This window comes from Botryllus schlosseri, chromosome 11, assembly GCF_051294905.1.
Source record: "Botryllus schlosseri isolate E-star chromosome 11, Bs_hap1, whole genome shotgun sequence".
In the NCBI taxonomy this organism is placed as follows: domain Eukaryota; kingdom Metazoa; phylum Chordata; class Ascidiacea; order Stolidobranchia; family Styelidae; genus Botryllus; species Botryllus schlosseri.
The window spans coordinates 24,697,263-24,724,548 of NC_137246.1; the positions used below are offsets into that span (position 1 = coordinate 24,697,263).

The window sequence follows — 27,286 nt, forward strand, 5'->3', positions numbered from 1 at the left end:
AGATGGTGTGCATCATCTTTGCCGTCTCGTACTGAATTAGGTCGGCAACTCGAGTATACCATGACTTCGATATTCCGGAGAATTCGTTGCCTGGGAGGTAATTTACTAATGACACGAAGAGCCTGGTTCTGGAGAGTTTTGATTTTTGTAAGGTTTGTTACATTTGTATGTCCCCATATATTTATTGCATATTGAAGCTGAGATTGAAAAATAGCAAAATACACTGCGCACAGTACTTTTTGTGGCATTAGATATTTCAATCGTTGTAGCATGCCCGTAGCCCTTGACAATTTCGAGGTGACTGAGTCGATCTGAGGTTTCCATGACAATTTCGAATCGACAAGAATTCCAAGATAGCGAACGTGATCAGCTGGGTTAATGATAGTTTGATTGATTCTTACAGAAAATGGATTGTTTTTAGCGAATTGGAATTATTAAATAAGAGAAGTTGGGTTTTACTGGGGTTGATGGAAAGTTGATTACTTCTCATCCAATTACAGATCTTTGTCGTTTCGTTAGATGTCAATTCTTGCAAGGTCTGCAAGGATGTTGAGGATGCTGAGAAACAGGCATCATCAGCGAATAGTACGGTTTTCAGAGAGGAGACCTTGCTAACATCATTGATATATATAAGAAATAATAAAGGCCCCAATACAGACCCCTGAGGGACGCCACAAGTTATAGTTGATGGAGCGGAGATAGTACTATTGACATACACACATTGTCGTCGGTTTTTCAAGTAGTCAGATATAAGTTTCGAGGCAATACCACGTATGCCAAACTGAACAAGTTTTCTAATCAGTATCTGGTGGTTAACAGAGTCAAATGCTTTGCTGATGTCTAAACAAACACAGCATGATGGTTTAGCCTATGACCCTACAAGTATCAGGACTGATAGACGAAATACCAATAATGTGATAACTTGACTATTCTTTGAAGTTACGACAAAATGTCTGTCTTGGCCGACCTTGTCTCGAGTCAAATGACTTGGTTCGAGTCATGCACAATGACTCTAGGCTCTAGCACAAGTTGAGTTGATACAAAAATTGACTAGTACAAGCATTTGAAAAAATTATTCGAGTCAGGTTGAGTCACCAAAAAATCGCGACTCGAGTCGCCTACAACGTACGAATATTAAGCCATTCTTTTATTTGAAGGATAGAAGATTATTTTCAACATGCAACTGAATAATTACGCATCGAAATACAATTCTCGGTCTCTGGATGCAGATTTTGACAAGTTTCTGCTGAACATGACTTTGCGGTTACATACATTCGCAAATCTATGATTACGAATACAATCACTTCAATTACAATTATTGAACATATTTTTGACCCAATTGCAGTTACTTTACAAATTCAGTTCCATTTTTAACAATTTTACAGATTACGGCAACGATGGCAGGTACTGAACATTGCAGAAGCATACCTTAAATTTTTTTCTAGGAATATAGAAATGATTCAGCTAATAATTATCGACATACTTTGGACTCTGGCAATATAATTCAAATGTGTCATATAGCCCACGGCCCCACCCCATAGTATATACTGCAGAATGCAAGTCATTTTGCTCATATCACTACCAAATTCATTTACATCGAATGAAGCTAGTCTCTAAAGTAGGCAGATCTATCTGAATTCCGAACCTCACTAACAAGCTCTTTCCCTCGCATTACAAATTACTATCAATCATGAGAGAGAATGAAGTCTACAAACGGGCGAAACGGCTAGAATTTAATTTACCATTCCGTAAGCGTGGTCTTTTCAGGACTACACTACAACGTAGTTTATGTTGTATAGCCTATACAAAATACAATTTAATCATGGGGCAATCTTATTGCACGGGAAGAAGAACTAATATAACAAAACGATCGAAACAAACCGAAGTTCTTGCACCAGCGGCTGCAGAAGCAGAAGTCGTTGCAGAAGAATATAACTTCACGCTCCAATAAACAGAAGAACAAGGTTCTTGCAGCAATCACAAGACACAGTGCTATGTACCGTACTACAATTTCTATAATGTAATGAACAGGTAAGAGGATGTAGAAACGATCCAACACCACCTCTCAGCCTAACTTCCACCCGGCCTCATGTCCGATGCAAAAATATCTGAAGGTAATCTTTCAGCTGTTTTTGATTTTCTATTCGTGCTTCGTCCTGTAGAGACACCGTAGGAACAGCGAAACTGTAAACGAAAAATGAACGAGTAATCATTTTTATCAGCTAATATTACTTTCAATGGTTATTATTTCAAAACATCAAACGATAATTACAATAATATGGCAGGACTTCACATCTTAGAAGGATAGAAACAGGACACTTCTGCATGTTACTGACATTATCTAATGTCACATTCGATATTGAAATGTTTTGTATATTTCAACGATAGAATAGTATTGGGTAATCGCGAAGGCTGAGGCAAATAATCTTCTTTTTACACATCGGATTCTTTCGCAGATCCTCTCCTTCCTCGAAAAAGTATAATATACATAGGCTACACAGTACAAACATATACAAAGACAATAGTTCTATGAACAATGCAGAGACTGTATTCTACACGTCTATAGCATATGACGTAGGCAGAGTGTAGTTATAAAATAATATTTATATATAAAAGCATCGGGCCACTAATATACAGTTCAAAGATATAATTCAAGTGTATTTGGGTATCTGATTTCAAAGACTACTCCTGGTAGTTTCGAAAACTTCCTATATTTTCATTATATCGCAGCCTTGTGGTGTTTTGAAATGATACTGTAGATGCATTACATTTGACTATAGATAACTAACCTACGTTAGTTATCTATAATTTGACACTGAAATTATAGAATGTAAACGTGGAATGGCAGCGACCGATTTTGCAGCTTCGTTCCGCTTCGCTGAAGCTTTACTCAGACTTATTTTACGGCAGCTACTGTAGAATTTCTGGCAATCCAAAAGTTGTCTTCCAGAGCTCAGAATTTACTGAATCTGGTCTTGATCGAAAGCTACTGTCGCACTGATTTCGAAAATATCAATCAAAATATGGTGAAGCACCGTACTGAGATGAAAAACCACCCTCAACATCTAAAATCTGCATTGTTCAGAACAATCGGATGCCCGCAAAACAATGACCATAACAATGACCCATTGCGGCTCTTCGATTGTTCGGACAATGCCGATAATTCAGACTTGGAGGGCGAATTCTAATCGGTTCAGTGCCTGATCATATTTTTATTTATATTTTCGGAATCAGTGCGATAGTAGCTTTCGATCCAGACCAGATTCAGTAAATTCTGAGCTCTGGAAGACAACTTTTGGATTGCCAGAAATCCTACAGTAGCTGCCGTAAAATAAGTCTGAGTAAAGCTTCAGCGAAGCGGAACGAAGCTGCAAAATCGGTCGCTGCCATTCCATGTTTACATTCTATACTGAAATTATATCTTTGCTTTGCACGCACCATTAGTCTCTGCAAGGAACCATGACATAAAATGCAGCATCTGCCTCTGCTGCAGGTGAAACCGCAGCTGGCATGTAACGAAAAGGTAAACTCAACAGCGACGATGACTCTGTAGTCTGTATATTTCAGTGATGCGGGGATTATGGAATCGCGCTAGCACCGAAACTGGGTCTTTATTTACAGTACCTGAATACCTTCCTACTTGAATACACTTTGACCAAGTCATAGGCCGTAAACTACCGTAGAGCTCTGAGCTGCCATATTATGATATTCTGTTTGTGTCAACTCATCACAATGCTTTCAACTCTCGGGTATAGTACTTAAATAGTTTTATTGCTATTATTTTGATAGGTCTGCTCTATGAAGTCATGATATGGCTACGTTTTGCGTAATTGGAGCAGGTGTTATCGGACTTTCCAGCGCATTAAACATAGCAAAGCAATGTCGAGGCTGCAAGATGACCATAATATCTGCCCATAGTTCTCCAGATACACACAGGTATCGTTCATTATATGTTTGCAGACTTGTTTAACCATTCATAGTCGAATTTCGTGTATTCCTGCTCACACAATCAATATGCAATCAGAGATTAATTGGTAAAGTATATTTCAGCAATCATGGTTTTGGAATCTGCGGGGCTCTGCATATGGACAAATATGATAGTCCGAAGTATGTGAAATGGGCGAAATTGACTACTCAATATCTTCGTCGAGTCATGGAAGCAAACAGTTCGGAGTCGGCTGAAAATGGAGTGAGGGAGGTGTCTATGTACGTTGTTCGGGACAAAGACGGTCAAAGTATGTGGAAAGTAATTTAAACACTCCGAAGGTCTGCATACTGCAATGGAATACCATATCAGTCTTCAATTACTAGCTAGCAATAATTATTGTGTGTATAGGTATTCCCCTTTTCAAACTATGTTTGTAGGGCAAGATGACATTGATTGACTTCACCATGTCGTTTTGATTCGTTCCTGTATTTTTTATGTAGTGTCTTGAATTGATAAGAGAGAGAGAGAGATGGTATTCTTTTTCGCCTGCACCAACGAGATGCTTTGACGACAGAGATGCGATACGGCCTTTATAGTAAGGTCATCTAGTCTGCACCCCCGTTTTTTTTCTCCTCCGTGCTATCCGTGGTTGCTGAGCACCTAGCAGGATAGCCGCGCATACCAGTTTTCGAGTCTTTGATCTGACCCGGCCGGGGATCGAACCCGCGACCTACCGATCGAGAAGCCGGACGCATCACCATTACACTATCTTGCATGGTAATAAAATGACAGAGTTGTAACAAAGTCACAAGTCAATCTCACTTTTATAGTTTTGCCTCGAGTCAAGTCGAGTCATTTTCAATTCACCACCGAGTCAAGTCAGCTAGTAGAGGGTCGAGTCCGAGTCATGGTGTTTTGACTCGAGTCCGAGTCCAAGTCATTATGTTCACTCTTTCGTTGTCAGTTCAATCCAGTGTTGGGATCAAGTCACTACCTTCGAGTCACGAGTCATTTCGAGTCATTGCAAATTTTGACTCGAGTCAAGTCAATCAATTTTTGAAGGTGACTCGAGTCAAGTCAAGTCACTCGTTTTTTGGAGGTGACTCGAGTCAAGTCAAGTCAAGCCACGAGTCAAGTCAAATTGAAATTTCGAAGTATGAGTGATCATTCAAAGTTATTACATTTTGCTAGATGCGTTAAAGAAAGACAGGTTAATTGGCCGTTTATCTTGAATAAAATAACGAATATAAAATTAAATATACATGCAAAAATGCGTTGTATCGCTCACGCACACGTAGAACTGCTAATAAAATTCGCCAATAACTGTATATGTGTAGCTACATCAGGGGTATCAAACATACGACCCTGCCAAATATTTTCATCCGACCCGCGAAGCAATTCTGAGTAGACATTAAAAAATTCTTGGATTTTATACACCACATTTCTCGAATTTGTAGTAACAAATACTTCTCATAAATATTCCTTCAGGATAGCAAATGTCGAGTATGTTCATAGGCCACAGTATTACCACCCGACAGCGCAGTTGTGATTTCTATAGAAATCGTCAGGAGCAAATCGCTGACATTGACACCCAATTCCGAGAATGCGAAAAAGTCCATATATTGAGTTAAGAGTTGCTAATATTTTGGCATCATTTGACTGGTGCGGCCCCGCGAGTGAACTGAATGTTTGAATCCGGCCCGTGACGTCTGTTGAGTTTGACAACTATGCGCTGCGTTGCTTCATTCGGTTACTATCAGCCAAAATAGAGGATCGAATACCAAGCCTCGAGAAGTTGAAAGAAATTGATATCGTACAATAAACTACTAACCATCTACACATCCGGGCAATTCCCTGCACAGACAACCGATGTTCCCACCACTACCTCTCCAAATCTCCTGAAATTTGGTACACGCACAGATGAGCTAATTCCAAACAGGATGAACTTTATTTTATGAAAATTGGACTTGGGGGTCAAAAGTTACGTCACTTTGAAAATTGACAATTTTTTGCTCATTTCGGGTCTGCACTTTCAGGTTTTATCAATGCAATATTCAAGAAGGTGTAGCTAGATGTTAGACGACAGTTGAGATACGGTACTTGGATTTATCTGAAGCTTGTCTGATCGTCTATATTTCCAAGTAAAATTTAATGCCCTGTAGGTTAGGGCCAACGGTTAAACTGAGGGGGAATTTGGTCAATGGTCTAAAATCAGTCAGGCGTTACACGATTTAGACTGCGGATTGCTCAAAAACATATTAAAATATTTTGGAAAATAGGATCTTAAATGAAAGTTTGCTTCAAGGAGACTTCGTTCATAGCTGTTTGATTTTGGCTATTAGACTGTTAAGTGATGAAATTGCAGTTTCAAGAGCACACTTCATTTGCACATGGAAATGCAGTAGTAGTAGGGTGCGTTCGGACATCGAGTCTGGGGTGTGTTCGGACTGTGTTGCCATTGAAACGTAGTGTCTGGAGTGAGTTCGGACTGTTTTGCCCCTCGGACATCGTGTCTGGGGTGGGTTCAGACAGTTTTGCAACTCGGACATCGGGCCGAGGGTGTGTTCGGAATGTGTTGCCATTCGGACATCGTGTCTAGGGCGTGTTCGACATCATGTCAGGGGTGTTTTTCTACTCGGGCATCGTGTCTGGGGGGGGGGGGGGGGGGGCTCGGACATCATGCCTGGAGTGTGTTAGGATTGTGTTGTCAATTGGTCATCGTGTCTGGATATTTTTGTGCTGCGCCAGATATGCCTCAGACCTGATATCTGCGCACAATTCTTATCCAGACATACTCCGGAGCTGATGCCTGCGTACTAAATACCTTCAGGCATTGTCCGAAACGGATATCTGCTCACTTAGTGGACACAGACATACGTCAGACGTGATACCCGCGTACTAAACGACGCGTGACCTATATATGACCTCTTTATTTGCGGTTTTTGCTTATATCTGCGAGAGCTGGGTATATTCTCAGTAGTGATAGCTGAGTATATCCACATCCACAGTAGTGATAGCTGAGTATATCCACAGCTATCACTACTCTGGATATACTCACCTCAACTATCACAGATATCACTACTGCGGATGTGGAAATACTCAGCTATCGCTACAGTGGATATACTCAGCTATCGCAGATATCAACAAAAACCGCAAATATAGAGGTCATAGGTCAAACGTCGTTTAGGACGCGGGCATCACGTCCGACGCATGCCTATATCTATTAAGTGCGCAGATATCCGGTTCGGACCATGCCTGGGGGTATTTAGCACACAGGTATCAGCTCCGGAGCATGTCCGGATAAAAATAGTGCGCAGATATCAGGTCTGAGGTGTTCGGATTGTTTTGCAACTCGGACATCGTGTCTTGGGGGTGTTCAGATATTATGTCTTGGGTGTGTTCGGACTGTTTCGCAACGCGGACATCGTATCTGGGGGGAATTCGAATTGTGCTGTCACTCGGACATCGTGTCTGGAAGGTGTTCGGACATCATGCCTGTGGTGTGTCCGGACTGTGTTGTTACTCAGACATCGTGTCTGGGATATGTTTGTGATGCGCCAAACATGCCTCAGACCTGATATCTGCCACTATTTTAATCTGGACAGTGGACATGCGTCGTAGCTCTTACCTGCGCACCAAATACCCCCAGGCATATTCCGAATCTGATATCTGCGGGCTTAAGGGACACATACATGCATCAGACGTGATACCCGCGTCCTAAACGACATTTGACCAATATATGACCTCTATATTTGCGGTTTTTGCTGATATCTGCGATTGCTGGGTATATCTACAGCAGTGATAGCTGAGTATATCCACATCCACAGTAGTGATATCAGTGATAGCTGAGTGTATCCACAGTAGTGATAGCTGTGGATGTACTCAGCTATCACTACTGTAAATTTGGATATACTCAGCTACCACTACTGTGGATATACCTAGCTATCGCAGATATCAGCAAAAACGCGTCGTTTAGGACGCGGGCATCACGTCTGTGTCCAGATATCCGTTTCGGACAATGCCTGACGGTATTTAGTGCGCAGGCATCAGCTCCGGAGCACGTCTGGATAAAAATAGTGCGCAGATATCAGGTCTGAGGCATGTCTGGCGCAGCACAAACATATCCCAGACACCATGTCCGATTGACAACACAATCCAGGCATGATGTCCGACCCCCTCCCCCGCCCAGACACGATGCCCGAGTGGCAACACAGTCCTAACATACCCCTGACATGATGTCCGAACACGCCCTAGACACGATGTCCGAATGGCAACACATTCCGAACACACCCTCGGCCCGATGTCCGAGTTGCAAAACTGTCCGAACCCACCCCAGACACGATGTCCGAGGGGCAAAACGGTCCGAACTCACCCCAGACACTACGTTTCAATGGCAACACAGTCCGAACACACCCAAGACATGATGTCGGAACACATCCCGGGCATGATGTCCACACACACCCCAGACTCGATGTCCGAACGCACCCTACTTCTACTGCATTTCCATGTGCAAATGAAGTGTGCTCTTGAAACTGCAATTTCATCACTTTACAGTCTAATAGCCAAAATCAAACAGCTATGAACGAAGTCTCCTTGAAGCAAACTTTCATTTAAGATCCTATTTTCCAAAATATTTTAATATGTTTTTGAGCAATCCGCAGTCTAAATCGTGTAACGCCTGACTGATTTTAGACCATTGACCAAATTCCCCCTCAATTTAACCTTTGGCCCTAACCTACAGGGCATTAAATTTTACTTGGAAATATAGACGATTAGACAAGCTTCAGATAAATCCAAGTGCCGTATCTCAACTGTCGTCTAACATCTAGCTACACCTTCTTGAATATTGCATTGATAAAACCTGAAAGTGCAGACCCGAAATGAGCAGAAAATTGTCAATCTTCAAAGTGACGTAACTTCTGACCCCCAAGTCCCATTTTCATAAAATAAAGTTCATCCTGTTTGGAATTAGCTCATCTGTGCGTGTACCAAATTTCAGGAGATTTGAAAAGGTAGTGGTGGGAACATCGGTTGTCTGTGCAGGGAATTGCCCATCCGTGAAAATATATACGCATGAACTATATTCATTCGATTTAAATCATACAAGAGGGTTGGTAAAGTTGGGTGCTGTGCAATATCAGGACAGAGCCTTAATAGATTAATCTACTACCGTTACGACAGCGCAGGCTGTGATCATTTCGTTTGCGGTCAGTTTATTTGTGATGTAACAATGGAGGATCATTGAAATGTGCAATCGGTGAACGACTGGTTGCTCTCACAAGTGACACCGGCGTATCGTGAATAATAATCCGAACATAAACGTGATACAGTGATTTGATCGACACGGTTTACTCGATGACTTGAAATTGACTCGTAAATTTTGCTCCGAGTCACGAGTCAATCTGCATTTTTGAAGCGCCGAGTCAAGTCAAGTCATTTTTGCAAAGTGACTCGAGTCAAGTCAAGTCATACGAAAAAGTTGACTCGAGTCATCCCAACACTGGTTCAATCCGGTTCAATCCACTTTTTTCAACTCTGCTCAAGTGATATAGAGTCCTAATATAGTAATTTTCCTCAGTCTTAACAGTATCTGGCCAAATTTTCCAAGTATAACGACTGATAGGCGAAATACCAATCATGTGGTAACTTGACTATTCTTCAAAGTTGCAATGAAATGTCTGTCTTGGTCGCCCTAGTCTAGAGTCATATGACTTGGTTCAAGTCACAACGACCCGAGTATAAGTCGAGTCAATACAAAAATTGACTCGAGTCGAGTCATTTTACGCATTTGAAAAATTGGCTCGAGTCAAGTCGAGTCACCAAAATATCGTGACTCGAGTCATTACAACTCTGTAAAATGGTACTGCTTGATCCAATAAATGAGTCTGATGTTTCCGAGACAAAATGTCCAGAATTTGTGGTACCAGTGTTTAGAATAGTGGTGGTCAAGGTAGCCTATTCATTGTGGTTACTCAAGTGCCTGTACTGTACAAGTATATTTTCAGGGCACATGAAAACTACTTCAAGTAGAAAACAAAAAGACCTGAGAAGGACATAAGTGATAACTTTTATCAGTTACATTGTTATTTGTTAACTCTTTCGACGCCGCGTATCCCCATATGTTCGCTAAATCGAGAGAGCGTATTTTTGTCTCGAAAATCTGACATGCCATTTTGCGTTCATGCCAGTCGGGGCATTGTGCGGTAATGAATTCAAAATTCAAGACTTGCTACTAAGAGGCAATTTCGCTCGATTACCTGTACGGAATAGTAGCTTTATTTGTTATATATTTCCACGACGGTAATGATTTTCAACAGAGGCCAATACCTAAAGACATTTTACATCATTATCACCAATCTTTAGCGACTCATCGCGCGTTAAGTTGATATACGGATCTACTAGAGCCACCAAGGCAGTACATGTACTGCGACAACATCGACTTCACACCAATATATACGTATTTATTCAAGTTTTACAAACGTAAAATTGCATCGGGAGATGACGAGGACTCAACGGTGACGAATAATGATGTTTTTGTGCAGGTCGATGCTTGTAATCGTACACAAATGAGCTCCGTTGGTATGTTACTGCGCCTGAAAAACAAATTTGAGTACCGGTACTAGCAGAAGTCAAAATTTCGAGCCATTATTGCTGATTTGACGTCACAATGATAACCTTGAAGCATAGACGGCCGAAGACAGGGTTGTAATGACTCGAGTCATGACTCGAGTCACGATTTTCGGATGACTCGACTCGAGTCATTTTCTCAAAATACGGAAATGACTTGACTCGACTCGAGTCAATCTGTGTATTGACTCGACTTGGACTCGAGTCATTGCGCATGACTCGAAGCAAGTCATTGACTCGAGATTCAGACGGCGAAGACCGATATTTCATTGTAATTTCGAAGCCAACACACTATTGGGATTTCGTTTGTTGGTAGTGGTGCTTGAAAATGCGACCTGAAACTGCTAAAAGTGAGGAAAATTGATATATCATAAATGCGAACCATTCAATATCACCAAACAGAGTTAAAAAAGTGGGTTTAGGAAGATTTTAACTGGAAACTGAGCAGTCAACACAATGACTTGGACTCGAGTCATATTACCATGACTCGGACTCGATCCTCTGTTCGCTGACTTGGACTCGGACTTGACTCGGTGGAAATTGAAAATGACTCGACTTGACTCGAGTCAAAAATATACAAGTGACATTGACTTGAGACTCGGAGCCTTGTGACTTGGTTACAACCCTGGCCGAAGATCATGTCGGCAGCAGTATTTCACGAAGGTTCTAAACCTCCGCATTGGCATCATCATCATCATCATTGGTTTATTAGCAATTTTATCAGTTCAATACACCACAAAAATGCGATACAATGAAAAGACAGGAAGATGTCGAAGCGACAAGGAGTAGTCTATGGAATCTGACACCCACCTTGGCCTAGGCGATGTAAAGAGGAGGCATGCACACTGAATGAAAGTAAAGAAGATAGTATAGAAAAAGAATGCGACAAGAAATAGGGCGGCATGTCATGGGAAGCGAGATCGATAGGTCAGTCGTGGTCCGGTAATCTTGAGGATGGACTGTACTTATTTAGTAGTAATAGGCCTTTTGCAGGACTTCGATCACGTGACTAGATACGCATAGCAACAACAAATTGGGTAGCAAGCTACTTTTTCGTGCACCTGACTCAATGCTAAATATCGTGTAGTATATTGTTGATTTCTAGTTGTAAACGTTTCGGAAATTAGTCTTGGAAGTGCGCAGGGATTCAGATGTGTCGAATGTCAATGCTACGCAAAGGATTTAGAATAATTCCGTTAAAATAATTGATATTTTAATCGTTGTTTGGTACATACCCAACATTGATTTGATGACACAAAATTCGGCATTGAAGGAGACTGAGTGATATTTTTGCAGCAGTAAGATAGTTGTAGATAGTAGTTGTTGTTGTTGTAGTAGTAGTTGTTAATTTTTGCAATATTTCGAATGACATCGATCGTGAGCTATGGCGGTTGCATCAGCTTCAACCGGTAGAGGTAAGTACCAGTTTCTTATTCAGTTATATTTTTCAAAAATAATAATTTCATGCACCTAACAAGCTCAGTGCTTAGCCCAAGCTCAGTGGTCATTGCAATACTTCCTGGATTAGATGTCAGTGAACCATGATATTGCTTTATGTGTTTATAACCAGGTACGGTAGCCATATTTCATGTGGTTGTAAACATCGACTACTGCAACCAATATAGTGCCATATGCACCAAATAGATGTAGCTTTCATATTCCAGATTTGTCAGCATTTCCCGATCTGACGTTTGGAGAAGTTGAAAGTTACGCGAAGACAGCATCTGGGTGCGAACATACCGCCAAGGGTTACAAGTTCTTTGCGGAGCCTGGATATATACACAATGTTAAAGGTGTATTAAGTTCAGAGATATTCATAAAATTATGACTACCTTTGCTCTTTTTCATTTGGCCAATTTATAATATTTAGATGTTTTTAATTCCTATATATTGCTGGTTTTTGATTATCATCAATATTGCAGTATCACATGATGTTGACTCCGCCATTGTCACTGCTAAGTGTCACCACTCGATGAAGAAAAACGAGCATCCTCATCAGCTGCAAGTGATGGTGCAACGAACTGGCCCGACAAAATCTATTTCTGGCAACTGCTCGTGCGCTGCAGGCCTAGGAGGCTACTGCAATCACGTAGTTGGATTGCTCTATTACCTGGCACATTGCAAACAACTTGGGCTGCATAGCGTACCAGACTCCGCCACATGTACTGGAATGAAGGAGCGATGGAGTATTCCAAGGGAGCGGAAGATAGGCAATCAAGAAATTGGGGACGTACTAGTTAAGAAAATTCAACCTGGAGCCAACTACGATCGGTATATTAAATCAACTCTGTATTCGCCAGCCACCTATTATCCAATTTTCAGTCAAAATCAATATGGCGATTTAAGTCCCAAGCCTCTTGCTGCAACACTAGCACCTGGATTAAATGATTCAATGGAAATGAAGCCTACTAAATTTGGTCATGCGGTGAAGGGCAGCGTGATTTCGTACCAACAAAAAATGTCAGCCGAATATCTGATTAATGACTACTCATGCACTGTCTTCCCAAATTTGCCCCTTCCCGATGCCGGTATCCGCTTCAACAATGCAATATCATTATGTCTTCAGCAGGATAAGCTCGCCGACTTATATGCAATGAGTCTATCTAGAGAAGTGGCCATAGATGTGGAGACAAAGACAAGAGCACAAAGTCATAGCAGTTATTGGACTCAGCTTCGCAAGTCGAGAATTACTGCCAGTAAATTTGGACTAGTTGCAAAGCGTCAAAGTAACTTTGAGACTCTTATCACGTACCTTAATCCATCACGCAGAGTTATTACAGGACCAATGCAGAGGGGGCTGAATTTAGAATCACGGGCTGCATTTATATATGCTTCTAAAGCAAAAAAAGACAAAGTGAATCTTTACCCATCCGGCTTAATTATCAATCCAAAATGTCCCTGGTTGGGCTGCACACCTGACCGGAAGGTTTTTGATGGCACCGTTGAGCTACAAGGACTGAGTCCATTTGGTCTCTTGGAGATCAAAGTTGTTAAAGAAGGCGCTACCGACTTCAGGAATGTAGCTTACATTTTAAAAGATGTAGATTCCAATCCGATCAGACTCAAAAGGACCCATGACTATTATTATCAAGTTCAGTGCCAATTAGCATTGAGTGGTCTTGACTGGTGCGAATTTTTTAGCTATGTGAGTGACGAAACTTTTTTCATTGAGAGGATTATGTTTGATCCTGCATTTTTTCAAATTGCCAAGGATAATGTTGACAAATTTTTCTTCGACTATTTCTTGTGAGCTGCATAATAGGCCTACCCAATGAATACAGAACAAAACTTAATAAATTCCATTTCTTTCCATGTTTATTCAAAAATTCAACGAATATAAGTACAATATTAAGCTCAACGCAAATGAAAGTAATTGTGAACAAAGCTAGTCATCCTGATGAATATTGTCGGCAGTGACAGCATCATCTATCTCTTTAATTAATGGGCCTTGAAAATTGGTAAGCAAACAAGCCACTGTATAAAGTTGATTAACTGAACCAAGGGTGTTTAATGGTATATCTGAATCAAAAATGTGAAATTCCTTGATCCTTCTTATTGCTCGCTCAACGTGAATTCTAATTTTAGCAATGGCCTTTGTTTTCAAGATGTCATCTGGTGAAAACTGGTTCTGATGGCGGAGATAAGGAGGTAAATTCAGTGAAACATTCCTTTTGTTAAGCATAGATTGAATGTCAAACCCCTTATCTGCCATGACACTGTCATGAGGCTCAAGAAGCTCTAAAATTCCACTGCATCGTGTAATTTCCCTGTCTGATATGGAACCAGTATAAAGGCTCGATACGAATGTTATAGCTCCGTGGGGAGCAATCCCAATCAAACCCTTCAGGGTTGTGTTCGACTTATAGGATGAATACATCTGTGATTGCAGTAACATTGATGAAGGGACCTGAACGTATAGCTCAGTGCAATCAATAATGACTCTAGTTGATGGATAGAGCTCTTGGAAACTATGTGGCATAAGTTCATTAATGCGATCTCTTGTTGGCCAAATTGGCTGATTGCCTAACAAGTAATATAGAAAGTTGGCCCAAGTTACGATTTTTCTACTAACAGTAGACGTGTGGATGTTAAACCGCTGGGACAGGTCAAGTTCAAAAAGTCCAAGCCTTATCCGAACACAAAATAAAAATAGCTCATCTATCAACTGCAGCTTGCGCACGACTGGTCTAGATTTGCCTACTCCAGAAGCATACGCATATGTCATAGTGTCCGCTGTAGGTTTTACAAGCTCGAAAAATAGTGTAAAGTGCTCATATGTAGGGAAGCCTGTATAAAATTTGATCAAATGATTGTCTTTCGAGAAACGTTCCAAACTAAAACGACTAATTCTAAGACTAGTTTCGAGCTCTTGTATTTTTTCACTGGTTATAGTGGCTGCGTCTTTAAGATCACTAATCTCAGATTCCCTTTTCTCAACATCCCGCTGAGCAAGTTTAAGTTGCTGCAGTAAAGCAGTGTTCTCTTCCTTTACAGCCTCAAAATCTCTCTGCAGTTGAGACGACTGTTCTATCGCTGCATTAGACTGCTCTGTTCGTATCCCATTGGAAGAGCTGTAGACACGAAAAAAATCGGTCAATGTCACTAATAATGTTTAGAGCTGAATTCTAATCTAGCAATAGTATACTCTTTGACGTTTGAAGCTTCTACTTGCTTGAGATAATGCTAATATGTTTATTGTGCTTATTGCTCGCCTTGCTCACCTACAACCTAATTAGACCCACCTCGGCCTGCCTCTAACAATCTTTCTCCTCGGATTAACTGGGGTTGACCATTTGAAGATAGATGGAACAGATTGCCTTTTTAGCCAGCGTCGGCCAGCTCGATCAGGTGGTGCAAAATCTTCTTTAGAAAAATGGGCCGAGCAAACTCTAGTCCCATCTGTAATCTTAAAAATCGACGTTAAAAATAAACACTGTGAATAATAAAGGTAAACAATGTTATGTGTATTTACCATAAAGTTTGCGCCAACATCTCGTCTTATTTTCCAAATCCACTTGGATCGAAGTTGCGGATCCTTTGGAAAACGATGAAACGTAAGTGAGGCACTGGAACGACCATCATTGCAACATTGCGGAACGCAACAGTGTCGTGCACTGGTTCGTTTAGACTTGGTAGCAGGTTCTGGCCAAACAATATTTTCGATGTGATCAGCCACATTGTTTCAAGATTTTGGCATTAAGCAAATCATCAGATCCAGTAGAATATGTTTACGTAGTCACTATACTCACCAAGGCTAGTTCCAGCTGCTTCAGTCATTCTATCCAAAATCAGGCGTTACAGCAGCCAAATAGTATTCGTTAAGCTTGATAACACTCTTACGATACAATGTATACCAATTACTCTGCTTCATGTGCATGAATGTAGGTACATATGAATGATGCAATCATAGTTATGTTCAGTAATACGACTACGTTACCGAGGGAGTTCTGCGGTGTTTTGGCGGAATCACTCTAAATCCTTTGTTGATTATTGACATCTAACACATCTAAACCCCTGCGCACTTACACGACTAATTTCTGAAACGATTACAACTAGAAATCAACAATATACTACACGATATTTAGCATTGAGTCAGGTGCACGAAAAAGTAGCTTGCTACCCAATTTGTTGTTGCTATGCGTATCTAGTCACGTGATCGAAGTCCTGCAAAAGGCCTATTTCTTGTATTTCGACTTGAATGTGGACATGCTCGTCGACTGTCGGATGGCCGGCGGGATACTGTTCCACACATCAGGTCCGGCATATTTGATGGAGCGATGATCTTTTCGGTCGATCATATGATATTTGGACGACGTGGACGCGCGTGTGTTGTACTTGTGCGCTTTTGATTCAGAGGTAAAGAGGTCATTGAAATATTCGGGGCAACGACCGCAGTGAAACTGATACATAAACTTGGCGAAAAGGAATTAACGATTTAAGGATAATATATTTCAATATATAATATAATAAGAATATTTTGTGAAATTTACAACGTCACAGCTAATCTATAAGTACCATAGAAACACCAACAAAATCCATACCTTGACAGCAGCGCGCCTGAAATCAGCAAAACTTCAGTTCGTACCGAAGCCTAGCAACACGACAGCATCAATCAAGCCTAGCAACACGACAGCATCAATCAAGGCACGTTACGCATCATTAGATAGATATCGTTTGCGGCTACAATATGGACGTAGGTACGTCTTGGTAGCTAAGGTAGCGACGAAGTTACGATTCGTTGAAATTGGGGTTGTTTGCTGAAAATCGCGGCGTTTTGAAGACAATCGTCAAATTTAGCTCGGCGTCGAAAGAGTTAATCTCCTAGATACCAGTTTACATACCCGTAATTTTCCGAATATAGTGCGCCTACATGTATAATACGCACCCATAAAATGACGTGTATATTCTGGGAAAAAGCCTGTACCGGCCTTGTTGGCTGACGTACCACGAAGCCTGTCTCTTGCACACGAATTCGATGGATCACACTGACGAATATATTTTGTTCCGTCTCCACGACTTGTAATTTTATTGAATATCACGTACGGTTCAAAATGCAATATCTTTCTCAATCAGCGAAATATTTATAAATGTCTATCGACTTCCGAACCAGCTAATAATCATGAATGTATATCAACTTCCGAACCAGCTAATAATCATGAATGTATACATCAATGTCTCTACGTGGTATTACACACGTATATCTTGAAATGAACCCAACGTCGTACGATTTCATATTTCGTTATCTACGTTCACAAAATTATACGACTCACAAAGGTATTATCAGGTTTCAGTTCAGGGAATTAGGTAAGGTTCACAACACTCCCTATTGGGTCAGATCATGTCAGGTGATACAGGCCATATTTCCACCATCTTGGATTGTCATGAAGATAGGCTGCCTTACAGAGCTGTGTTTTCTGATTTCAGGAAATCAAATTTCATCAAAAAAGGTCATCTTGAACCGAAGCTATGACCGTCCAAAAATTGCTATTTTTGTGATCGCTCAAGCGGAAAAAATATCAGAAATTTATACATGTAGTTTAAATTTGCTATATTTCGGTCAAATTAGGGTTGTTGAGAGTGACACTTACACACTTGTTCATTTATATCCTGTTTGATACTTTTTCGATTTCTTCGACACTTGGAGTTGCATAGTCTGACCTTTGACCTTATGATTTTGTTCATGTCTTTGAAAATCACTCACGCGTGACTTCATTTTCAATTGCAGATATCTCTTGAAGACTAGGTGATGTCATCAAGTGTAAGGTATCATTGGAAAGCTCTTGACAAGAGCTTTTTAAAACAAAAATAACATTAGTTACTTTTGAATCGTAACATACCATAAGAGCGCCATGAAGCTAGCTTGCAAATTTATTCAAAATCCTCCCCCTTTTCAACAAGAGCAGTTGAAAAAGTTGTGAAATTTTATGAAAACAACGAACATAGCAGGTTGATGCCAGGGATGAAAGACCGAGTTAGCATTAAAAAGAATGTGTATCAACAAAAACGTCTACTTTTATGTACTCTGAAAGAATTCCATACCCTGTATAAACAGCAAAACCCGGATGCAAAAAGTGGATTCACAAAATTTTGTGAATTGAGGCCGAAATGGTGTGTTAGTGCAGGATCATCTGGAACACGTGCCGTATGTGTCTGTACCATACATCAAAATGTTGTTCTTATGCTGCATGCTGCCCACATTGAAAAAACTTATAAAGATTTGCTTCAATTGGCAGTCTGCAATATTGAAAATAGAGACTGCATGCTACAGCGTTGCCCAAACTGTCCCGGATTTCAACCCGTTCAGGAATTGCTTGACTCAAAATTTGAGGATGTGGATGAACTTATTTCGTTCAAACAGTGGGTGTCAGTTGACCGAACCGATCTGATAACTCAAACCTTAACCATAACTGATTTTATTCAGTTGATATTAAAAAAGCTTGCAGATTTAGCACCACATCATCACATTTCGCATTCACAGTCTTTATATTTGAAAAAACGAAAACAAGATATGGATCAGCAAACAGCTCTTGTATTAATGGATTTTGCAGACAATTATTCTTTCCACATTCAAAATGAAGCGCAAGGGTATCATTGGACTCACCAATACTGCACTGTGCACCCGGTAGTTTGCTACTACAAGTCTGCAAGCAACGATATTTTGCATTTAAATCTATGCTTTTTATCGGAAGAGTTGTTGCACGATGCAGTAATGGTGTATCTGATTCAGCAAAAGACAATTGAAGTTCTCAAAAGTACAATTCACAACTTGGACAATGTGGAATATTTTGGCGATGGTCAATTTGTGCAAGCACAAAGCTGACTTCGAAGTGGATGCTGCGTGGTCCTTTTTTGCCACGAGCCATGGTAAATCGCCATGTGATGGCATTGGTGGCACTGTAAAACGAGCTACAGCAATGGAAAGTCTGAGACGCCCACTGAATGGTCAACTTTTGAACGTGGAAGAAATGATGTCCTATTGCGTGAAAAATCTCCACAAAATAAAATTTATCAATTTGCTCAAAGACGAATTGGATGCTACGAGAGCTTTTTTGGAATGGCGATTTCGGCTCGCTACCACAGTCAAAGGTACTTGGGCATTCCATTATTTTAGGCCATTGTCATCAACCAAACTGGGAGCAAAACGTGTCAGTCAAGACAAACACTATTTATTGGCAGTTGAATTAGATGAAGACTCAAACCAAGAAAATGTACTTCAAATTGAAATTATCAAAAACAAATTTGTATGCTGCGTTTATGATGAAAACTGGTACATTGGCATGGTCACAGAAATTGACAAGGCAAACGACGATGCCTTAGTTGAATTCATGCACCCAAAAGGCCCATCAGAGTTTTTTCACTGGCCTCAAAATAAAGATTCTTGTTGGACACCGTTCCAGCACATTTTGTGCACAGTTGACGTTCCTTGTTTATTTAATAATCGGGGACAATACCAACTGACAAAGGAATCAGCACTGAAAGTCATACAAGTTTGGAAGAAATATCATCAAAGATAAATAGATATCTGATATGAGCAAATAGTTATTATCTAATAGTATGAAAACTAATGAACCCGCAGGACCTTATATTGATTTTGATTGTCATTGTTCCTTTCATTGTTTAGTGCTGATCGTTGCCCGAATGTATTGTGTAGAGTACATAAAACATCGCATCTTATCCTGTCAGTTGTGAATTCTGAAGTGTTGTGGAAGTATTGTGTGTCACCTCAAACTGTGTAGCAAAATTTTCTCAAATTTTCAAAAATATCTCAAATTATTGTCAGCATAATTTATGTCAGCAATTATCTGTCTGAGTTATACTGACTACCTTATGTATAAAACACTTGGCACGGTACTGTATATAGAATAAAGGTGGAATGAGTTGCTTTACAGAGTTTGCTCTTGTTGAAAAGGGGAGGATTTTGAATAAATTTGCAAGCTAGCGTCATGGCGCTCTTATGGTATGTTACGATTTAAAAGTAACTAATGTTATTTTTGTTTTTAAAAGCTCTTGTCAAGAGCTTTCCAATGATACCTTACACTTGATGACATCACCTGGTCACCAAGAAATATTTGCAATCGAAAATGAAGTCACGCATGAATGATTTTCAAATACATTACCAAAAAAGCGAGGTTAAAGGTCAGAATATGCAACCCCAGGTGTCAAAGAAGACGAAAAAGTGTCAAGCAGGACATGAATGAACAAATGTGAAAGTGTTACCTTCAACAACCCTAATTTGAACGAATTGTAGCAAATTCAAATTACATGTATAAATTTCTGACATTTTTTCCGCTTGAGTGATCACAAAAACAGCAATTTTTAAACGGCCCTATCTTCGGTTCTACTCATCCGATTTCGATGGGATTTGTTTTTTTGAAAGCAGAAGTAAAAGTTTTCTAACCATGCCAATTTTAATGACAATCTGAGATGGTGGAGGTACATTTTGAAATTTTTCTGGATCACCTGACATGATCTGACCCTATTGCTCAAATCTTAAAATGGCGTGAACAATATATTTCGTTAAAGTCACTGTCGAACAACGATGACATACTGATTGCTAATCATAATACAATTAACGGCATTGTCTCTAAACGAGAGTAGATAGTAGCCAAAGCCTGTGAGGTCGTCGACGCGATAGCTCAGGCTAGCGACACACGACATCTTGCGCACGTGGCCTATTACAATTACAGATGCGATTGCTCAGGCCAACGGTTGTGTCGGGCGCACCAGTCCTGTTGGAGATGCGACTGATTACGCACGCGAATAGATCTTGCGCACATGGCCTCCTATGTATGCGATTGTTAAGGCCTGTCGAGTGTCGTTGACGCGATGAATCAACAAGGATTGCCGCGCACGCTTGTAGCAATCAGCGACCTAATTTCGCTCGCGTACAAACGGCAAACCAACTCAGCAAGAGATCGCGTGCTTTGCAGACGACTCTCGTTAATTAGAAACTCGCTTTCCGTTAATTGGCAACACGCTTCTCTATTTGGCAGCGCGTTACACTCTATAATACGAATTACGGGGCCCAATGGCTAGAGGTGATGCGCGATTTTAACAAACATGAAGGAAGGTGTGATTTCAAGTATTTGATCGAGGGATTTTTTTAAGGCTTGCTGTACCCATGTATAATACGCACCCCCCTATTTTAAGACAAAAAATCGGTAAAATTTTGCGCATTATACATGGAAAATTACGTTAATAGTAAGATGCATCTTATCAACTAACATAACTAATGATGATAAGAGTAGACTGTAAATTTATAATTTTTATCTGTTACCAACATTCAGATATACATCGTCCTATTTCCATGGCAAATATCACTGGTGAATTTATCTGTTACCAACATTCAGATATACATCGTCCTATTTCCATGGCAAATATCACTGGTGAACTTGATATGATACTATCCATCTACTACTTTCCACTTGACAAAATCGATAATGTAAAAAGTATGTATGTATAAATGGAATTAGTTTTAGGCAGGAAAACTTGCGTAAGTAATAGAATTAGACAAATCCACTTGGGTACTTGAATACATTGTTACTGGCCAGTGGCGAGTGACCGCTTCTGTTCTTGAATTACTCTCAGTAACACACAACACGTAAAACAGTTGTTTCACTATTTTTATTTTAATATGAGTATGTTATTCATGCTGCAAGAGTCCCCGAGCCGAGCGAGATAGTGTAATGGTTATGCGTCCGGCTTCTCGAGCGGTAGGTCGTGGGTTCGATTCCCGGCCGGGTCATACCAAAGACTCGAAAAATGGTATCCGCAGCTATCCTGCTAGGCGCTCAGCAATCACGGATAGCATGGAGGAAAAAAAAAACGGGGGCGCAGACTAGATGACCTCATGGGGCCGTATCGCAACTCCGTCGCCAAAGCATCTCGATGGTGCAGGCGAGAAAGAATATCATATCTCTCTCTCCTCAGATCCTAAATACTATTTTCCAATATAATTTTGTTTGCACGACAAAAGGCAGCAGCCTAAACCGCTAAACCTGGCAACACGTTTCTTCATAACCTGCTTATAATTTACTGTTGATAGTAACACTCTTGTTTGTACAGATGAGTACGCTGAAACACATCTCTTTGAAATATCACGATTCTCACGGCCGGCTACACAAACCGAGAGGCAATCCATAGGTCTCGACGCAAAGGAACTTGAATATGTTCTGGAACGGAAGGATTGTTGCGAAGATGATGTATCAGTGCTGAAGCTGGGCAATTGGGTTATAGACCCAGATTATTACCTGACACGGCTCCTCAAAGAATTGAAAGCTATGGAAGCTAGGTATTTTGCATTATCAGAAGCTCAGACCATACGCGATTTACGCAAAGGGTTGAGAATTGAATGCTGCAGCTCACAGATACTGCAGGGAAGGTGCAATCCAGATAGATATATCATAAGGTCACCATATTTTTGAAATCTGAAATGAGGACACTTCAAAATTTTCAGACTTACAATACTGGAGTAAAAAGTCCGGAAAAATGGTAAAATTTTCCCAAGTTTGTGGTTGACTGACTAGAAAAAGGTCATTTTTCTGGTTAAAGTCCCGAAAAAGCCACCTAACCGTTATTCGAGCGGTGATTTCCAATATCGCAGTCCAATTTCCACGTACATTTAACCTACATTTTCAAAAATGGGAACAAATTCTCCCAAAAAGAGGACATTTAGTCATCCTCAGAGGACACTTTGAAAAAAGTCAAAAAAGAGGACAAATCCTCTTGAAAGAGGACGTATGGTAACCCTAATATATCACCACATCGTTCAACGTCTCATGTGTTAGGCCAGGCTGGGAGTCACAGAAATCACAGTGCAACTGTTATAAGACTTTTGTATAAGATTTAAGTTTCCAATTGTAACTGTTTCCGACTAGAAAATAAAAAAATTCGATTCGGAAATGTGGTAATTTTGCTGTGACTCTGGCTCCTAACTGTTCTGTGTTCATATGATCCTGATTCAAAACTTCTTCGAATCAAAACTAGCAAAAATAACAATGGACGTGAGTAGGGCTCAAAACTACTTTTTACTTGACAAAACATTCAAGTTGTAGCGATAGCCACTTGAATAAGTAGTGCAAGTAGACACAACCTACTCAAGTAGGTCTACCCCAATAAGAGTACAGGTATTTCGTCACCAACCACATCAGTTAAGGAATGATGATGACTAGAACTAGATACATTGTATATAATATAATTGGTAGATACAGGAAGTCACTATCACGTACTCCATTTCATCACAGGAATGACATAGCCCAATTGCGGCTAATTAACAAAGAGATCTCTGACTTCTCCGATGTCATGGGAGATGCTGTAATGTATGATTGCATTATCAACTGCTCAGGACTGGCCTCACGGTATTTGGTACCTGACGATAAAGTGGTGCCTATCAGAGGTACATCTTGCTTTACCACATATGCCAATGATGTTACTTAGTAAATGATGCTGTTCTGAGATCTCTTTTGTTCTGACAAGCCTACCCAGATGTCTTTTGGCTAAAAGTCTATTGTCACTTTTGAAAATTATTTAACGGAACTCAGTGGTGACTAACGTTGCTGCAAAAAAGATGCAATCTATTAACACACCACATTTTTTTCCATTAGACTCAGAAACCCCTAAACATAGGCAGTCAAAGTAGTCAGTAGTGCTACTGCAGGAGAATCAGTAGTAGCCTAATGCTTGAATTTTTACAATATTTCAAATAGAAGTAAGATTATCCAAGCAACATCTAAGATATTTGAAGTGAAAGTAAAAAATGAAATCTCTGAGAAGTACTCAAGTAAGTGGTTTAAAAAGTAAGATTAGGTCCGGGCGTCGTATACTTCTAACAGCCCATCTGAGGTGGATACAGGCTGCATATCTGCAAGACTAGAAGAAAACGACTGATAACTAGGGCAAGTCTTTGCAACTTTTTTACAGCTTCCAGAACCTTCATAGATACTCAATTCATGTAGTTGAATAGTATATTCATATTGAAATGAACCCGAATATTTTCGGCTGACACTCGTCAGGGGTGATCGTCAGCAACTAGTAGAGAATTGGAAAGAACATTGTATATCAACAATCGTATCACAAAATATGACGTCACCAGCATGAAAGAGAGAGCGTTCAATGTACTATTTTTAGGTGGTACACGAACTCCTTTTGTTGACAGAGTTTGAAGCTGGTTGAAGGAATTTTATATTGCAACTTTTTCTATTTTTTCATGCGAAAGGAGTGAGTGATTTAAAAAACATGCTATAAAACTATTTTTAGCATGGTTCTCTCTTTGATTTACTTAACAAAGAGCTATATGATTGATTCGCTGTATCTCAATGTTATCTATTACGCAATGGCGTGCAGTCCAGAACTTCAACAATCCCAGCCATGCACAAAAGTGTCTGAACTATATGTAAATAGATCGCTTGATTGATTAAGTGTCGTTTGAATCTGAGGTCCCTTCCCATTTCAATGACACCCAAGCGAGGCTGCCGAAAACTGGGTCGCCGTAACCTGGGACGCCAACACTGAGTAATTCTGCATTACCTTGAGCCAAATTTGCAAACCTAGCGGGTTTGGGGTGAGGTATTTGACTTGTTTATGGGTTATCGCCTTGCTGTTAGGCTTTTTGTTTGACATTATTTCCGCATTGCGTTGTTTAATCACTGCGTACCGCAAAATGTTATTTTTTACGGTCTCGCCAAGTCGTCCGTGAAAAGGGCAAGTACCAAATTTGACAGCTCTGCAGGATCTGACAGCGAAATGCTGTCATGTAGTTTTCAAACCTGATGAATTAAAAAATGTATGCAGGATCGATTGAATAGCGAATATACAATGGAACCTTTCTAGTACCCCAATAATTCAAAAAAAATATTAATTCAAATTTTTACTGCAACTTTTGTTAAAATGAAATGCAACTTTCTCCCGATTTCAAGTGCAACAAAAACTTGCCCTACTAATGACACTATACCAATTTGTGCAAGTTTCGAAAATATATTCAGTTCTGCGATACATGGAAGTAGGCTATTTCTCGCGCTTATGACAATTTCATTCATAAAAAGTGATACAGGCTAATCAAAAACCAACCCCCACGTTCCAAAGTACAAATGTAAACCGGCAGTACTAAAATGCTTAAAAAACCGCTAAGTACAAGTGCTCTAAAGATAAGATAGCGTAATGGTGCAGCGTCCGGCTTCTTGATCGGTAGGTCGTGGGTTCGATCCCCGGCCGGGTCAGACCAAAGACCTGATTATAGTAACACTGGCATCCATGACTTCCCTGCTTGGCGCTCATGTATTACTGGGATAGCATGGAGGGGTGGTGCATGACTTTAAAAGCTGTACAAGGCTATATCTGCACCTTCCTTGTCCAGCGGCATATGAACATTATGGTATACATATGCACAGATCGTGTGTGTATGTCTATCATGAGTCGGTGTATATGCCGCAAAACATCAAGGACTAAAATAAACTAATACGTCCTTTCCTTTCCGAAAATCACAACCACTTGAGTTATTGATGCGGGCAGTAGGCTACTCGAAAAGTACCGGTACTACTTCGATACTGGCAAGTGGCCACATTTGCATTTTATATATACTAAACAGTAAACACTCGAGTAGTGCCTGCTGAACACATATTGCTGTTTACTAGCTTACCGCCACATTATACCTGTTATCTTCAATTCAATTTTCAGGTCAATACTTGATAATGGATGCCAGCGATGTCACGGACTTGATCCGTTCAGACTGTGACAGAGCAACGTTCATATGCCCTATGCTTGATAAGGTAAAGGTGGGCCCTACTCACCAAGTAGGTCGAAGCGACACCGCCGTGGATCCCAATGATACACGCGAATTGCTGCGCCGTTGTGAAAGTTTGTGTCCTAAATTACGTAATCGGCGTATTATTAAAGAGGCGGTCGGTATTCGGCCTGGAAGGATCGGCGGGCCAAGGCTTGAGGTAGAATTCAGAAAATTTCCTTCGTCTGACAGGCCGGTGCCGATAATTCATAACTACGGTCATGCATCGAAAGGATTTGTCCAACATTGGGGATGTGCAATGGAAACCGCCGAGCTAGTCATGAAATATGCTATTTCAAATGCCAAGTTATGAGTGCAAGATTACAGTAATCATCACGGTAATGTCGTTTATGATTGGATTGATCAAATTCAGCTATATTTAACTTGTACCTCGAAACCTGCTAATCACCTTGCAATTGATTGTATGCTCAATTTTTCATTTCATGATGATATATACTTTATATCAGAAGATCGTTGCAACAGAACCCGTGACAATCAAACAAGGTGATCAGTGTTGAAGTGGTTTCATGGCACGCCAACAATCTAAAAAACGTCAATATTTGAAAGTGCGAAGGACGATCACGATCTAACACTGTGGCAGCACGTATTAGGCCAAGGGGGATGTTAAGTTTAGAGACCATAGCTGGCCTACTTGATCGTTTCGATATGGCCTACCCCGATCTATTCATTACATCGCATAGCGTTTTCTGTATCGCATTGTACTTTATTGTGCTCTTCAATATGTTGATTTTACGAATTCTTAGCGATTACAGTTACTCCCTTCGAGTTCAATAAATATTTTCAGTCACATTTGATCATGAAACAAATGATAATATGCAAAGTATTCGTGGGTATTCCAGTCCTGTCGCTGCATAAAAGTACGCCAGTCGCACGTTAATTGGATCTGGTATTCGGGACTAGGTCGAGGAGGAAAGCTACGGGATAGTTGTAAGATGACACCGCGCGCGTAGCAGTCAGAGTAGGAGCTAATTTTAAAATCTCTAGCTAGCCATCTTATCTCTATCATGTGTGAGGGACCACGACTGTCAATAGTAGGGTTAATTTATTTTGGAAATCTGAGAACAGGACACGTTTTCAGACTTGCAATAGTGGAGAAAAACCCTGAAAAATGGTAAATTTTTCCCACATCGTAGTCGGTTGACTAAAAAAAAGTCAAATTTCTCGCTCAGTGCCCAGAATACACGTTTTTCTTTCACATTATCAGGTGTTTAACTAAAAAGAAAAAAAGGTCAACTTTCCGGCCCAGCTCCCGAAATACCCGGCGCAGCGTTACTTCAGTGGTAATTTACTGTAGGGGAGGCCGGGGACAAATGTAACAATCGACCTCACCGCTAGTAGGATGGAGAAATCAGCTTGATATTTTAAGTGCGCATGCAGTAGTTATCTCACCTATTATACCTGGAGTTACGTTGAGCTACGATGGAAAACCCCGG

At 40.5% G+C, this 27,286-nt stretch overlaps 4 protein-coding genes and 1 long non-coding RNA gene across 6 annotated transcripts in view; 3 read left to right on the top strand and 2 right to left on the bottom strand.

The window, feature by feature from the left end:
* Nucleotides 1-27,286, top strand: part of LOC145449520 (tRNA (cytosine(72)-C(5))-methyltransferase NSUN6-like) — a 264,578-nt gene that overhangs the window by 70,955 nt on the left and 166,337 nt on the right. The gene's annotated exons all lie outside the window — the stretch shown is intronic.
* Nucleotides 2,094-26,730, top strand: LOC145449523 (D-aspartate oxidase-like). Of its 2 annotated transcripts, none has more exons than XM_080327914.1 (6): nucleotides 2,094-2,114; nucleotides 3,790-3,936; nucleotides 4,051-4,235; nucleotides 22,121-22,346; nucleotides 23,299-23,450; nucleotides 25,727-26,730. In XM_080327914.1, the coding sequence occupies exons 2-6, from the start codon at nucleotides 3,812-3,814 to the stop codon at nucleotides 26,143-26,145; spliced, it is 1,107 nt and encodes a 368-aa protein (XP_080184040.1). In that variant the 5' UTR covers nucleotides 2,094-2,114; nucleotides 3,790-3,811; the 3' UTR covers nucleotides 26,146-26,730. The 2 variants fall into 2 exon arrangements, with proteins under 2 accessions (XP_080184040.1, XP_080184039.1); XM_080327913.1 differs by lacking the exon at nucleotides 2,094-2,114 and adding an exon at nucleotides 3,429-3,523.
* LOC145449537 (uncharacterized) lies at nucleotides 10,369-16,690 on the bottom strand. The gene is made up of 2 exons (XR_013918281.1): nucleotides 16,597-16,690; nucleotides 10,369-10,521 (listed from the first exon to the last, which is right to left on the bottom strand). It is a non-coding gene; the product is annotated as an uncharacterized LOC145449537 (long non-coding RNA).
* Nucleotides 11,553-13,867, top strand: LOC145449518 (uncharacterized). Its single transcript, XM_080327906.1, has 3 exons — nucleotides 11,553-11,970; nucleotides 12,220-12,348; nucleotides 12,478-13,867. The coding sequence occupies exons 1-3, from the start codon at nucleotides 11,940-11,942 to the stop codon at nucleotides 13,803-13,805; spliced, it is 1,488 nt and encodes a 495-aa protein (XP_080184032.1). The 5' UTR covers nucleotides 11,553-11,939; the 3' UTR covers nucleotides 13,806-13,867.
* On the bottom strand, nucleotides 13,617-15,963 carry LOC145449517 (uncharacterized). Its single transcript, XM_080327905.1, has 4 exons — nucleotides 15,805-15,963; nucleotides 15,528-15,697; nucleotides 15,298-15,461; nucleotides 13,617-15,126 (listed from the first exon to the last, which is right to left on the bottom strand). Exons 1-4 carry the CDS (start codon nucleotides 15,830-15,832, stop codon nucleotides 13,941-13,943), a joined length of 1,548 nt encoding a protein of 515 aa, XP_080184031.1. The 5' UTR covers nucleotides 15,833-15,963; the 3' UTR covers nucleotides 13,617-13,940.

What these genes read in the sequence shown, in the direction of transcription:
- LOC145449517 (XM_080327905.1), bottom strand. Translation starts at nt 15,832, where the DNA reads ATGACTGAAGCAGCTGGAACTAGCCTTG. An exon ending in AGCAGCTGGAACTAGCCTTG is followed by an intron (nt 15,698 to 15,804) that starts GTGAGTATAGTG and finishes TTGTTTGGCCAG; the next exon opens with AACCTGCTACCAAGTCTAAA. An exon ending in ATTGTTAGAGGCAGGCCGAG is followed by an intron (nt 15,127 to 15,297) that starts GTGGGTCTAATT and finishes TCGTGTCTACAG; the next exon opens with CTCTTCCAATGGGATACGAA.
- LOC145449523 (XM_080327914.1), top strand. Translation starts at nt 3,812, where the DNA reads ATGGCTACGTTTTGCGTAATTGGAGCAGGTGTTATCGGACTTTCCAGC. An exon ending in AGTTCTCCAGATACACACAG is followed by an intron (nt 3,937 to 4,050) that starts GTATCGTTCATT and finishes AGTATATTTCAG; the next exon opens with CAATCATGGTTTTGGAATCT. An exon ending in TTGAAAGCTATGGAAGCTAG is followed by an intron (nt 22,347 to 23,298) that starts GTATTTTGCATT and finishes ATTTCATCACAG; the next exon opens with GAATGACATAGCCCAATTGC.
- LOC145449518 (XM_080327906.1), top strand. Translation starts at nt 11,940, where the DNA reads ATGGCGGTTGCATCAGCTTCAACCGGTAGAG. An exon ending in ATCAGCTTCAACCGGTAGAG is followed by an intron (nt 11,971 to 12,219) that starts GTAAGTACCAGT and finishes TTCATATTCCAG; the next exon opens with ATTTGTCAGCATTTCCCGAT. An exon ending in ATATATACACAATGTTAAAG is followed by an intron (nt 12,349 to 12,477) that starts GTGTATTAAGTT and finishes TCAATATTGCAG; the next exon opens with TATCACATGATGTTGACTCC.